The 13,726-nt window shown below is 39.4% G+C and overlaps 1 protein-coding gene across 2 annotated transcripts; it reads left to right on the top strand.

The window, feature by feature from the left end:
* The first annotated feature begins 10,345 nt into the window (after positions 1 to 10,345).
* Positions 10,346 to 11,735, top strand: LOC118504452 (GILT-like protein 2). 2 transcript variants are annotated; one of them, XM_036038944.1, is made up of 5 exons: positions 10,346 to 10,504; positions 10,653 to 10,936; positions 11,004 to 11,168; positions 11,289 to 11,435; positions 11,506 to 11,735. In XM_036038944.1, the coding sequence occupies exons 2-5, from the start codon at positions 10,670 to 10,672 to the stop codon at positions 11,596 to 11,598; spliced, it is 672 nt and encodes a 223-aa protein (XP_035894837.1). In that variant the 5' UTR covers positions 10,346 to 10,504; positions 10,653 to 10,669; the 3' UTR covers positions 11,599 to 11,735. The 2 variants fall into 2 exon arrangements, with proteins under 2 accessions (XP_035894837.1, XP_035894838.1); XM_036038945.1 differs by having other exon boundaries at positions 10,417 to 10,572.
* Positions 11,736 to 13,726: the final 1,991 nt, after the last annotated feature.

Genomic DNA, 13,726 nt, shown 5'->3' with positions numbered 1-13,726 from the left:
GGATCGTTAGGTGTTTAATTGCCTTACATTTGCCATGTTCTATGATGAAGGGATGTTAAAAGAGGTAATTGAGAAGCATTAGTAATACGCAATGAGGAAAGCAGTACAACGCGCTCGATTTGACTCTGGAAAGGATATGTTGTAAAAGAAATATGAGGAAGAATGCTTAATTTTACACCTTTGAACTAGTGTGCTTATTAGTTAATAAATATTAGTTCAAACTGTAATGGACATTCAGCGAATGCAAATAAAATAAAATTAATTAAACTTTATGCAAATTTTGTAAACGGCATTCCTTCAACAATTCTGCTTTTGGCAATACAGCTTTGAAAGGTTTTTGTAAGGAAAATTTTGCCAAATTATTGCTGCACACATACTAAAGCAACAGCTCACCAGAATTTCTTTCAAAAATACGCTTATTTGTTTATTTAAAAGTAAAACTGCAATTCCAAACTCATTAGCTTAATTCAATACATTTATTTTTTACTTCACATATATGATTTCGCCTATTCATTAAACATTTTTCTAGTTCTAGTGAGCATCATGAGTTGAATATTTAAATATTATGATAGTCGTTTCTTTCAATTCAATCAATTCAATTGAATGGCATCAAATCAAATAATAAATTACAAGTTTTCCATGAAATCTCTGAAATATTTCCTTAGTATTAAATTTTCTCCATTTATTTGATTTGACCTTTTTTATCCATAGCATGAAAATTTTTCTTCATATTATCATATTTTCTCATATTTTTCACCACCAAACACGAAACAAACAAACCAAGATTTATTAAGTAAACCCGATAGCCATAAGAAACCCACAAACCAAACCAGAAAGAAACTTATTTGCCCTTAGGATTCGATTGAATCGTTTAGACTTTCTGCTTCGCAAACCACCACATTTCGAAGGATTCTAGTAGGAAGTGAACAACTTTTCGCTTTTGCAATTTTTCTCCGATCATCCAACATTATACTTTTTAAATAGTTTCCGCCGCAAACGCCGTTCGACGGTCTTGCAGCACTGCAAACAACCGAAAGCTCGCCTGTGTTTGCTCGTTTACCTCAATAAAGTGTGTCCTTTTGCACTCTTTTGCCAATGCTCGGGAGCCGCATCCCTGCCTAGCTAAACTATCCTATTCCAAGTACAAGAATTATGTGACAACAGATTAAGGGCGGTACGGTGTGGCACGGTTCGTGATGCAACGGGATTCTTCTAGCTTCTTTGTGTTTAGTGCGCTGGGCACTAAAGTTTCTGTTTTGTCTCTGGAATACTTTCGATGGGAAAAAAATGTCTTTTCTCCTCTGGCAAGGTTGTGCTGTGTCCTAGGTTTGCAAGCACAAAAAATCGGGGGGAAACGTGCATCTGGCACGTGCAAGTACTGTGTGCGCTTTCAGCCGGTGCAAGTATGTGAAAGTGCCGCATTCGAGAAAATGTTGTACACATGGCTGTACTGCAGCTGTATGGCCCACCGGGAACCTGCGCTCTGATGAGTATTGGTGAGACTGGATCAGCAAAAGGAAGAACGTAGTGAAAAAAAACCCACTGCTCAAACATCAATTTCATTTTGCTGATGCACATGCATCATGTGTACCTGATTTTGTGCCCTGTAGACATTTTTCACCGAAAGAATTCTACACCAGTTCGAAGCAGTAATGCAATCTGTGTGTTTCGAAACCATTTTTCCTTTTGCCAATATGTGTCACCAGTTCGGATTAAAATTTGTTTGCGTTGTATTCAGCAGGATATGGCGTCTTTCGAAAAATTTTATATCTCGCTTTTGAATTTCAATAAATACAAACTTTTCTCGTGATTACTAATTCATTGACTTTGCAAAATCCTCTTTGGCTTTAATGTTTCTTTAAACGTTAAATTTACGCTCTCACAGCTCTTCATGCTTTTACGATTTGAAATCAAAATCAAATACAAGAGCGAATCTTGAACTGGTTTTATCTAACCATTCCATTCCAGCGCCAGAACAATATCGTACGATTGCGATTTTCCACTGCACTTCAACTTACCAACATCCATAAAAATAAACCCCTTTACTGCAAATGCTTATCGTGTGCAAACTACTTATCGCTAAGGAAGAAACTTTCTCTTTTTACTAAACTTTATTTCGACCTACTCACCCGTCGAGCCGTCCCATACCATTACCAAGATGCCCACTTTTCGAAATCGCTCGTACACTGCAACACTGCTACCGTTTCATAAACACATACCGTCCTTGATCCTTCGCAAAGCCGTTGGCCTCGGTGGGAAGGAAAGTTCGCCCGAACGATATGAAGATGTTCTCGAAATAGTTCAGTCTTATTCGTGCCTTGAAAAACGGAACATCCCATGCCGGGCACACATACACACACGACGATTTCCGTAAACTCAACCTTCTGACCGTTCCCGTTTTGGTGCCCCACTTGCTTCTTCGCTCGCGTCTAGTGGATTTCGGAGAAACCCTTATGAACTTTTGGCTTTTCGGTGCTGGTAAATCTATATCTCACTTGAGTTTTCTTTGAGGTTTTCCATTGTTTTTTTTTTCTTCGGTCTGATCTTTCCCGAAACCATTTCCACTCGGTTTGAACGATCATAAATTGAGCGATGCCTTTAGTGCTTAGACCAGAACGGAGTGGGTATTGTGCATGGGAAAATAATTGCAGTTGCTTTGTTTGTGGATTCAAAGAAGCGTTCGGCAAACTTTCGTGTGATTTGGTCAAGAAATTTTTTAAAGCATTGTGTATAATTTACTTTTTCTTGAGGTACAACTAACTGAACGGCAAAAGCTTATTTACTTAGACTGAGCTATTTAGGAAAGCATTCAAAACTCTCGATTTATGTCTTGCTTTGGGGCTCTTCAATTTCGACATGCTTTGATCTGCTTGATTATTATCATTATTGCTCGCTTCACATGCACAACAAGCCTTAATATTTGACGAATGTTTTGTTAAACCAACACTCACTCACTCAGAAGACTTACAGAGTCATAGGCTCCTTGCTAACGAATGCAAAAAAGAACTGAAGAGACGAGTTGCTGCGGCCATTAAAGAGTTCACATACAAAGGACTGTTTAATGTTTAAAAATCACACATTCAAGAGAAGATGGAAGATCAAACAGAAAACAATTCTATGGGCACTGAATACGAGTTTCTTAAATTTCGAGTCCCACTGACATCAACCCAAGATGGATGAACTCTTGTCACGCGACACACCGACTGTTTAATGTTATTCATGCCAACAGCCTGAAAGGAAAATATCACAATCGATGATGTACATCATGCACGGCACTATCAGGTCATTTAGATTTATTTCGAATATGTTTTATACGAGATTTTTCGAATATGTCTGAAACTGTTATATACGAGCTCTCCCGTATACTTCATACCTATACGGTATGCATATACTTCATAGTGGATTCGGAAGAAGCTTATTAAAATCAGGCTCATGGTTTCGCTTATTAACACTGTGATATTGTGATATTAAACTGAAGTTGCCTGAAAGCAAACTTTTTTCATATTTGTCTTCCTATAGTTTAAATTGTTGTATGATAGATAATCGAGTACTTGGAGTCATCTAAGTATTTTTTTCCGTTTAAAGGACAACAAAATACGAAAACCATTCCAAAAAAACACTACTCGTGACAGTACAGTGAAGTAAATGTAGCTGAATTTCCAACGTGACAATCACAATTAACACGTGATCAAATTTAAGCAGCGTTATCTGAACGGGGCCATCAATTACCAATACTCTATTAGTGCGTTATATCATTCATCGTTATCCATTTACGATCGGTCACATGAAGCGCACTTTAGTTCAAAAAAAGAGAAAAAACTATGCCCACGCATACGCACGAATCGGGTGACATTTTAATACTCCCGCCATTAAGTACACTTTGTCTCTGAACTGCATTGAGGCTGTACGCTCACTCCCCCGATATTCCATTCAAATCCACTTATGGTTGAATATTTGTGCACAGTATACACAAGCGACCGTGTGTGTTCGTGTGTGTGCGTGTAACCACCACTTGCACTCATTCACCCGCTCAAGCTGATCTCAAACAAGCGAAATGGGCCCAGCGAAATGTGAAAACATGGTCAATGGCGTGCGTGACACACAAAGCCTGTTTCCTGTTAAATTGAATAACCTCCATCCTCCAGTGTTGATCGACTTTTTTTTTTTGAAGCAACCGCTTTTGCAAATATCCGCTACCGGGCGAGTGAAATGACCATACTAATCCGTCCGAACAAACTACACAGTACACGGCGAGCCGTTTTCGGCAACGAATTGATCAATGTAGGGCTAGGGCTTTGCGTTCGTGCAGTGCTGTAAGCAATAAAAATGTTTAATTAAATAGAAGCGTTCGAACTCCATTTTCTATGGCCTGTTGACAGACATGGCTTGAAGTACGCTTAATTGATTTCGCATTGAAATGTGCGTTAACTGATCTACCAATGGAATGAGATGGAACTGTCACAGATGAAGCAATTGAATTATAGCTTTGAAGGATTTGAATTCATCACAAACAATCGATACCTACACATAACACCATTTACCTGTAGAACTTTGGAGGGCAAAGTTTTTTGTTTTTTTTTCTTTACTTATGCATCGTCCATAAATTTCGTCTTCCCTAGCTTCTTAGCTTTCTACAACCGTAAGCTAAGCTCGTCAGCTAGTTTGTGGTTTCCATTTTCCCACGTCACTGTGCGCTTTGCCCACACCGGTGTACGGAGCGTGGCGCAGCAAAGTTTCCGGTACTTGGAAAGTGCTTAAACTTTGATTGGAAGTTAATCGACGGCTAAAGTGAATCAGCCGGGGCTGGCCGAAAGGTGAAAGCGACTGTTTGTACTCAAAGTATCGACTTTCACGGCACACCAACGCAAACAAGTTTTTTGTTGCCCTTGTTCTGTTGTGAAGTTTGTGGTTGGTTGCGGCTGCTGGCAAGAACGAGAACGAGCACACCATTCACCAACATGGGAAAAGGAAAAGGTAGCGGGTCAAGATCAAAGATTGAAGCATTTAGCCGTCTCGTCGTAAAAGCGCAAAGAGAATAAACGATGCAGCTACTTTAAGTGGACGACCACTTTTGCGACACGCTGTAGACAGTGTCGGGAGACTTTGGGCTAAGACATCAAGTATTAACTCAAAGCCACAACGTCGTGGAGTCGAGCAGTGCAACCAATGAACCAGCCTTGATACTCTACTGAGTGGATCTGAGTGGAAAATACTTTGACGATGAGAAATATGGGTTTAAAGGTAAATTTTTGAACCATCTTGTGGAATTTGTTCTATAACTATTTATTACATTTCTTTCCTTGAAAGCAGACAATGTACAATGTTTAACAGTGTTGGTATATTTTATTAAGATAATATCACAGACACATACAACAGTTTTAAGAATACATTAGCAACAGCACTGACCGATTTTTATAAAGAACAGAAAATCCCTTAGACGTCATTTCGCAATGGGATTAGAACATAATTATGTTACCGGATTTGGAGGGTAAATAGATGGGAATGAGGAACAGAAGCAGTAAAAAATAATTACACGCAGCGTCCGGTTTCACTTGCATCATTATAATTAAGCAACAAAATTGCACCAAGGCCTTGCAACGATTGAAACGAGAGCTTTAAAGAAGCTGCAGACCGCTCTGCATTTAAATTCCGTCCCATAATTTATGTCACAAGGTACAGGTAAACTGAAACTTACAGACATATAATAATAAAAAAAAAAAACACGCAAACATAATTATCGTGTAAAGCTTTAACAAGTTTTGGTTTCAATATTTTCAAGAGGTTCATATTACTGTTAACGGAAATTTGGTTTAGCATTAAATCGGATAAACCTTTAACTCATTTTTCTTATATAAAATTCGGTGCTCAATCAGATGTCCTATAAGAAAATGCCTCACCAGTAAAAGTTGATGATTTCTTTAAACAAAATCCACTCTAAAGACTTTAATTTTTCCTGCCGAACCTTAAGAATCAATCGACTGTGGTAATGATAGCCGGAAATTATGACGCTCACACAAACGAACTTTTCCTGGAAATGACAATCTATAAAAAAAACTCCCACAACATCAACTCCCAGCGTGTTGCAAAAGGTCAAACAGCAGCTTTGTTTGAGATGAATATGTCACATGAAACCCATCATTTGCAAGGCCAAAAATAACACGAAAACCCAAACATCGACCCACTGCTGAGCATCGAACACGCCTCCCAAATGTCCAATTAAGGTAAATATCGTTCCACGATCGGTCAAGTCAAGTCAGGCGGTACCAGTGGATGGGAAGAAACGTTGAAAAAAGGGACCCGATTAACTGGCAGGGAGGGATTTTAGTTCGCTCGTCTTTGTGGACACCACTTGAATGGTGACAGTTTTTTGAGCACAAGATAAAACATTCGAATGGCTCAAGTGAACGGAAATGCTCTTACGGATATCCATTCTGAGTGCTCTTCTGGGCAGTGTCAATCCATCCCAAAGGATCGTAGTAAAACGGTAAGCTCTATGAACCGGAACAAACTCAAGAAAAATCAATGAACGGTGGAAGGCGAAGATTAAGCAAGAATGAGAACAAACACATCTCTTGAAATCGAGAGGGTTCTAAGAAGGAGTTCTCTTAGCGTATATTTTGTTGTCGAGAAAAACAAACTAACTGTTCTTCTATGGATTGTGTAGCTCTAAAGAAAACAAAAAACCATTTTACAATTGTGATTAACTTTTACAATTTACTCGTACTCAGCATCCAAAGAGTATAAGAATTGTTTTCCAACTGATACCACGATTCAGATGGGCATGAAAACTATGCTCAACTCTTCACTTTGCGAACAGTCCTATGAGAGCATTTCGTATTCCCAGCCAGAGTATTTCTTTGTTTTGCATACGCAGCACAAATACTCGTCGCCGACGTTTGCAAGAACTGTGTCAAATGGATTATCATTTCGAAGAAGTATGACTATCGCACGATGCCTTTTATGAGCATCACCGTAGCTCCACCACCTTTTCGAGCGATACGAGCGATGATGGAGTGAGCGGAACTCATCGTCATGCGTTGGATGATGCCGGTTGCCAACGCATGAGTTGAGCAGCGTGTCACTGAACTTAGTCCCTGGCTGTCAGCATGGTAACCGGTCGCCATTCGCACGTAGCATTGAAGCACCTTCCGTTTCGTTTGATTTTAATTATTGTTCCTTCAATCCTCAATAATCCTCGGCGCCCGGAACAGGGGAAAATTCAAACGATGGAAAACTGTTTCCGTTCCTACCGAGTTGTCTGCACATGTGAGAAAAGCAAGCTCTTGAACGGCCGAAAGAAGGCTACTTGCACCCTTCTGCGTAATCAATTGAAAGTACGCTGCTGACCTTTTACGCAAGCCAGGTCATGATTGTGAGTGTTGGCTAATTAGAATCACAACCGCACCATTGCACACAAACAGTGGAATCATTCCTTGGCAGCTCGGAGCGTTCGAGCTAGAGGCACTTTTCACTTTGCAGTATCTGTGGGTTTGAAAGCGTTTCTCCAAACCCATAACAAGTCATTGCACATTAGCTTCAAGGTGATACCTGCTAAAAATCGCCAACAACCTTCAAGCAGCCATGAACGTCCCACACTCATTTGCCGGCAGAAGGGAAGCTCGTATTTCCCTTCCCACAACCGCAATGAGCCTTTTCAACGTGCACCACACTCCACAGCGATGATTTACTAGCGTTACTGCGTTAACACTGCAGTGCTGCTAACTGGGCACTACACTTACATCACTCGGCGGTCATTTGTCATAAACAGGGACCTACTTTATGTGTCACACAAGAACTTTTTCCCGAGCTGGAACCACGAATCACGCATGGGGCGGCAAGCGTGTGATCAACATGCCGTGGGACGATATTCCTGAGGAGTCACGAGTCTCGGCAACAATCAAACGCATGTCCTCTCTGCACCACGAACCAGACACAACTGACGAATGAAATATGAATGACTCAGATATCCCGGATTGCGTACACACGAGGCACTCACGCAGCCATCACGATAGAGTCCGTGGGTCGTCGGATCTGTTCGCTATATGCTCGGCGATTGTGGACGTCGGGAAAATATGAAACAAGAGGAGATGTCCGTCCTATTGTAAATGGAATCGTGAGTGGTGAGGATTTCCGGCACAATGAAGAGAGAGTTCTATTGCTGAGAGTGAGTCGTAAGCCACTCACTGCATCGACGGGAATGTTTGGAAAATGCAGGTCTTATTTGACACGAAAGTAGACATTTGGGTGCTCAGGAGTAACTTTTGTTTAAACAGCCCTTCGAAAAATACACAAACCATCAAAAAGTTTTTGTTTCCCGTTTAAAAATACAAAATTGAATTTTGATCGTTCTTGTAGTAGTATTAGATATAACTTAAGCAAAACAGCTTGAGTTGTAGTACGCTCCATTATGCATATCAATTATGCGTGTGCGATTTTCGATACAGGCATTCGATGTTGCAAAACATACATTGTCTATTCCCAAAAGGGCACTGGGCAACGAGCTTGCATCCAGCACAACATAACTGTCCATTAGCACCTATCTGCAAGGATGCATTGCTTCCTGTGGATAAACTCATTTGCGCGATGTGATAGAATATTGTAATGACCTCAAATGCACAACTCAATGGACCGTTAAATATTGTAAATACGGATCCTATTGCAGCGCGACAAAATTCGGTTTATGGACGATGGAAATGAGTGTTTATGAACATCGAGCAGACACATGCAATAGAACCATGGGATGGCCGACTCATATGTGTAGAGCCATAGGAATTATCTTTGCTGAGCAGGAGACCTTGCTTGCTACCATGTGCATGTCTCCTGGATGAATTTGGTAACAATATCAAATAAAGCTTGGTCCCCGTAGAATGGATTTTCGTGAACGTTAGTTAGCCGCAGGTTTCGTACACCAACCAGTATGGTCTCACGAGCATTTATGGCTTATGATGAGTTTCGATTGCTACATCATTCGTACGAACCAGCAATGTTAGTGTTTATAGATGGAAAAAGCTGTACCTCAGGAAAACATTAGACACTACTTCAGATTGTTACTGGCAGTGGACAACTCATTGTTTTGTATCGGTCAAACCCATAGGACAGAAATGAATAAGGATTTACGGCGTAAATTTGATTACATAAACGTGCCTTTTGAGTTTCCAGTCACGACTGCAAATAGTTCTTGTAAGATTTGATGGATACACTTTTTTTCATTTTTCTACAAACACGTAGTTGATCGTAAGCCTACAATGAATTTAATAGAAGTGAAGTTAACAACAACTTGATTGTTTCACATTAATAAAACTTTTAAATATTTTACATACCATCAACCCAAATTTAATGTAATTTTTTAATCATTTTGAAGCACCAATTTGAAGTGCTTTATTCTCAATTTATTATGTTTTTCAAGAAGTTGTGAGTGCCTTTTCTCGTAGCTGGTCTGTGTTTAGAAGTGGCTGGTGGCCAACAGCCTGGTTTTAACTTACATATTTTATGATAGTTCAAACCTTTTAAAATTGAAATAGTTGATATCATTGACGGATCAGTTTGCTTAAACATCTGTTTTTTTATAAATTGTAACCTAACATGCGAGCGGTGTGGTGTCCAAAGCGATTACGGGGCCGGTCTTCACGCGGCCGGTCCGGGTATCAAATCCCATCTAGATCGTCTTCCCGTGCGCAGTCACTCAGTCTCTCAATCAGTCTAGAAATGGCAGGCCTTTCAAGGTTGTAGTGCCAAAGAAAGAAACAAAACATGCAACATGACTCAAGTAAAAACATATTTAATAATGGACATTCATTACAAATAAACTAACCAAAGCAAATTTACAGCGTTAAGTGATTAAATTGTTCATTTCATTTTATATTTCATTAGTGATTAAACAGCTGTTGCAATATTCAACAAGTAAGCAATTAATTTAAGTTTCTATTTATGTCACCACAGTGCGAGTAAACTAACCGACACGTTGCAACAATTCATAACAATGCATCATACCGAAGAAGTAGTGCCTACCGTTGGGGAAGTTTCGTAGCATGAGAACATGATAACGAGCGCGGTTGATGGTCGAAAGGTCAACTCAGGCACAGAAGACATTTTACACATTACACAGATAATGAAATCATGCTCTATTGACAAGCACTGTTGGCAGTTACTCACATTTGATGGCTACAATTGAGATCTTTTTAATGTAAGAAAATTAAATTGCAAAGAAAATTTAAATCGATTCAGTAATGCTCTAACGTAATTGTTTCTACATTAATTATGCAATAAGGTAAAGCTTCTTGCTATGTTAATAATAAATTTACCTTTTGATATTCAATGAAAAGTACTCAAAGTGCGAGGCAATCAAATCGAAGAATGACTTCATCTTGAGATGCTTCGTGAGTAACGACAGCATGTATTCACAACGTGTGATTCATTAGCTTACAACTAGTGTCGGTTTGAGGTTTCCTACAAAAGAGTGATTTGGTTGTGGTTTCATCCGTTCTTCCGGAATATCCAGGCCCTGGTATTGTACACAATCCCATTTTGTTTTTCAAACAGACATCAGTATAAGTCAGCTTGAAGCGTTGCTATGTACATTAACTGATGCTCCCCAGTGTATAAAATAGCTAACGTTTTTCTGATATTTCTCGTGTGATGTTCGGTATTTTCAGGTGAAGTGTCACATAAAATGGGTTCAAATGAGTCCGCCTCTTCGGTGATGCTGTTAGTAATAGTAATGATTTGCTCTTCCATTGCTGTCAAAGTGACATCAGCGAAAAATGTCACCGACCAGAGTTCAAACACCCTCAACAAGACGGATCAGCTACCAGTCACTATCTACTACGAGGCGCTTTGCAGTGACAGCATGGTTTTCATCACCCATCAACTATACCCGTCCTGGTTGCGACATGAAAAAGAAATGAAGCTGCGGCTGGTACCATTCGGCAAGGCTTGGGTATTTATCGTCCGTTCAGCTATGTGCGTGCACAGCCAGCTACAACGCATTCGCCATTCCGTTGCAGGTTGAAGAGCCGCCTAACGAGCAGCCCAAATTGCATTGCCAGCACGGACCACGGGAATGTCAGTTGAACATTTTGCACGGATGCATTCTTAAAAAGCTACCTCCCAAAAAGGCATTTGCGGTGGTGGCGTGCCTCATGAAGAACTTCCGTACCACCTTCGACCAGGTAGCAGTTGCAAGAAATACTTTCGTAGCATGCGTTCGGAGTTTGTGTTGAAAATGTTTGACGCTAACGTTGTTGTTTGTTTTTGTTTCTGCGATATTATCCCCACTTTCGGCGCCAAAGTGTATCGAAGGACACGAATCGTTCAAAAACGCCATCGTTAATTGCAGCCAGGGGGAACAGGGCATCAGTTTGTTTAAAAAGTTTGGCAACGAAACGGACAACGTGCACCGGCCGCTGCCTTTCGTACCGACCATCGTTGCCGATCAGGTAAGATTGAGAAGAGGCAAATAAATGATGCGAACAGCACGTAGAAATGTTTCTTCTTGTTTATTTGCAGCCGTATGACTTTTATGAACAGGACGATTGGCTTCAACATTTTGAAAGAAAGTTCGTTGAGCGGTACGAGGAAAAGTTCGGTGTCAAATTATAATATGTGACAGGAAATAGTTATTCTTGCAAGACCTTTCTCATGGAATGAACGAATTTAATTGCTAGGCGTGCCATTCGGCTTTTTATAAACATCTTTTTATCCATATGTGTAATAAATATAAGTTTTGCTGAATTAAAGTTGTTTATTGTCTACTTGTTTTTATGTGAAATTAACTGTTTTGTTATCAAAGTTTTAGATGTTTCAAGGGAAATTTATTGTATGTTGCATGGTAATCCCTCGAATATTGCATTCTAGTTTTTAATTGCATAATGATTTTTAGAGAAGTTTTATTGGCCTAACATGTTTTAAATTTGGAAAAAATTGCCCAAACTACGATTGGAACAGATAAAATTGCCACTATACCCACCACAATGAAATGTTTCCAAGGTGTCATTTTGCTTTCTGGTCCCTCGATTAAAGTATCCGGATAGGTAATGATCAAATAATGTTTGAAATTACACAAACACGGTGAAGACTTTACCAGCGATTTGTAATCGTCTCCCTCTTGCTGGTTCTGGCTGTACTGAATGGCTAACGAACCGTATGTGTTATTAACCGTGCTGCAAACGCTAAGTTCAACCAAGTCCTCTTGCGTTGAAGGATCTTTGTAATGAGTGTACGTAGGTTTTACAATCGATGCATTCCACATGACAACTGCTCCATCTTGCTTCTTTTGATAACCGTGTTGACAGGTAAAGGTAAACGTTACCACCGGTCTTAAGTACCGTACATAGGCATCAATGCAGCGAAGCAGGGTGTCGTTCATTTGCTGAAACATTGCGTGAATGGTGCCCATTTGTACGTGCGATAGTGTTCCCGTAAATTCAAAATACTGATCATTCGGTGTCACTACCGCCTTTGAATCGTCACAAGCACTGTGCACTGTGTGAGCAATGATAGCTATCAAAATTAGTTTCGGTACAAGTAACATATTTTTTGTAGGCACACTGGGTACTTGTTGCACACGTCGAGCTTCAACTGACTTCAACGATGAATTGGGTCTGTGGAAGAGGCGCAAAGTGCAGAAGCCTTTTAGGTTTCAGTAAGCACAGTTTAAGTGCATCGTTTTGTTCATAGGCTTATGTATGTTTTCGTAACATTTTTTCGGTTAATTTGTCAAGAGTGGTCATAATGGAGTTGTACTCTTATGCATTGATAAAAGTTATAAGCTATCGTACAACACACACACAGTAGAAACACAGTAGAAATGTTTTCAAACTGTTGCTCAATGGTTATTAGTGCGCACTTAACATTATGATAAAGAGGCGTAAGATTTTTCACGTATTTTGTTTTTGAATTATGACAAAAATTAATGAATGAGTATGACAGTAGTGATTCTTCAGTTTTACATTTTTTTATATCTTTTCTTGGAGCTTAATACTTATTAATGATTTAATACTAAGGTAAAGGTTTAAAGGCATTTTTTATTATTTTGGTTAGAAAACTGTTCGAAGAACATTTTGTCCAAACTATTTAAAAAAATCAAGCAGTATTATTCAATTCGAAACGATTCAATTTTCCCATAAAACATCTCTATGAAAATTGTTGTTGGTTATGAAATACGCATTCGAATTATCCAAATGTTCCAGCGTACGCTTTGCCGTTTTGTGGCACGTGAAAGGGAAACCGTAAATAAAACAATTAAATTCGATAAATCAAAAAGCACTCGAATCGATTTATCTGACATCGACTATCGAATGGCACTCAATTTAACAGAAAAACCATTGATAAAAGCAGATTAAAAAATGCTACCACCAGGTCGCTAATTAGTGTCGCCCTTGCGTTATCCGTGGGATAAATTGACACTCTGGAACTCGCAATCGCACATTGCAATAACATTCGAAATGATTATTGTTATTTGCATTGTCTGTCTCACTGGTATACGTTTCAAATGGAGTGGCACAGAAGAAAGTTTTCTGATATTTTTGAACGTTTCATAGATTAAAGGCATTATAAATTGCCAGCTAGCTCAAAATTTTCTGAGTTCAAAAACTATAGAAAAATGTATAAAATCAACATCAAAACGATAAGCCAATACGATAAAATATTTAGCTTAAAACAAGGTAAAGCACATAACAAATCGTTGCGATCATTAGATGCAAGTTCAAAAAGAGCAGGCATTAAACAA

Source organism: Anopheles stephensi, chromosome 2, assembly GCF_013141755.1.
Source record: "Anopheles stephensi strain Indian chromosome 2, UCI_ANSTEP_V1.0, whole genome shotgun sequence".
NCBI lineage: Eukaryota > Metazoa > Arthropoda > Insecta > Diptera > Culicidae > Anopheles > Anopheles stephensi.
This window is presented reverse-complemented; position numbering and strand designations above follow the sequence as displayed.

Bases quoted from the DNA above. Each gene is read 5' to 3' on its own strand.
- LOC118504452 (XM_036038944.1), top strand. From the start codon at position 10,670: ATGGGTTCAAATGAGTCCGCCTCTTCGGTGATGCTGTTAGTAATAGTA. The intron at 10,937-11,003 runs GTATTTATCGTC...ATTCCGTTGCAG, and splicing joins TACCATTCGGCAAGGCTTGG to GTTGAAGAGCCGCCTAACGA. The intron at 11,436-11,505 runs GTAAGATTGAGA...GTTTATTTGCAG, and splicing joins CGACCATCGTTGCCGATCAG to CCGTATGACTTTTATGAACA.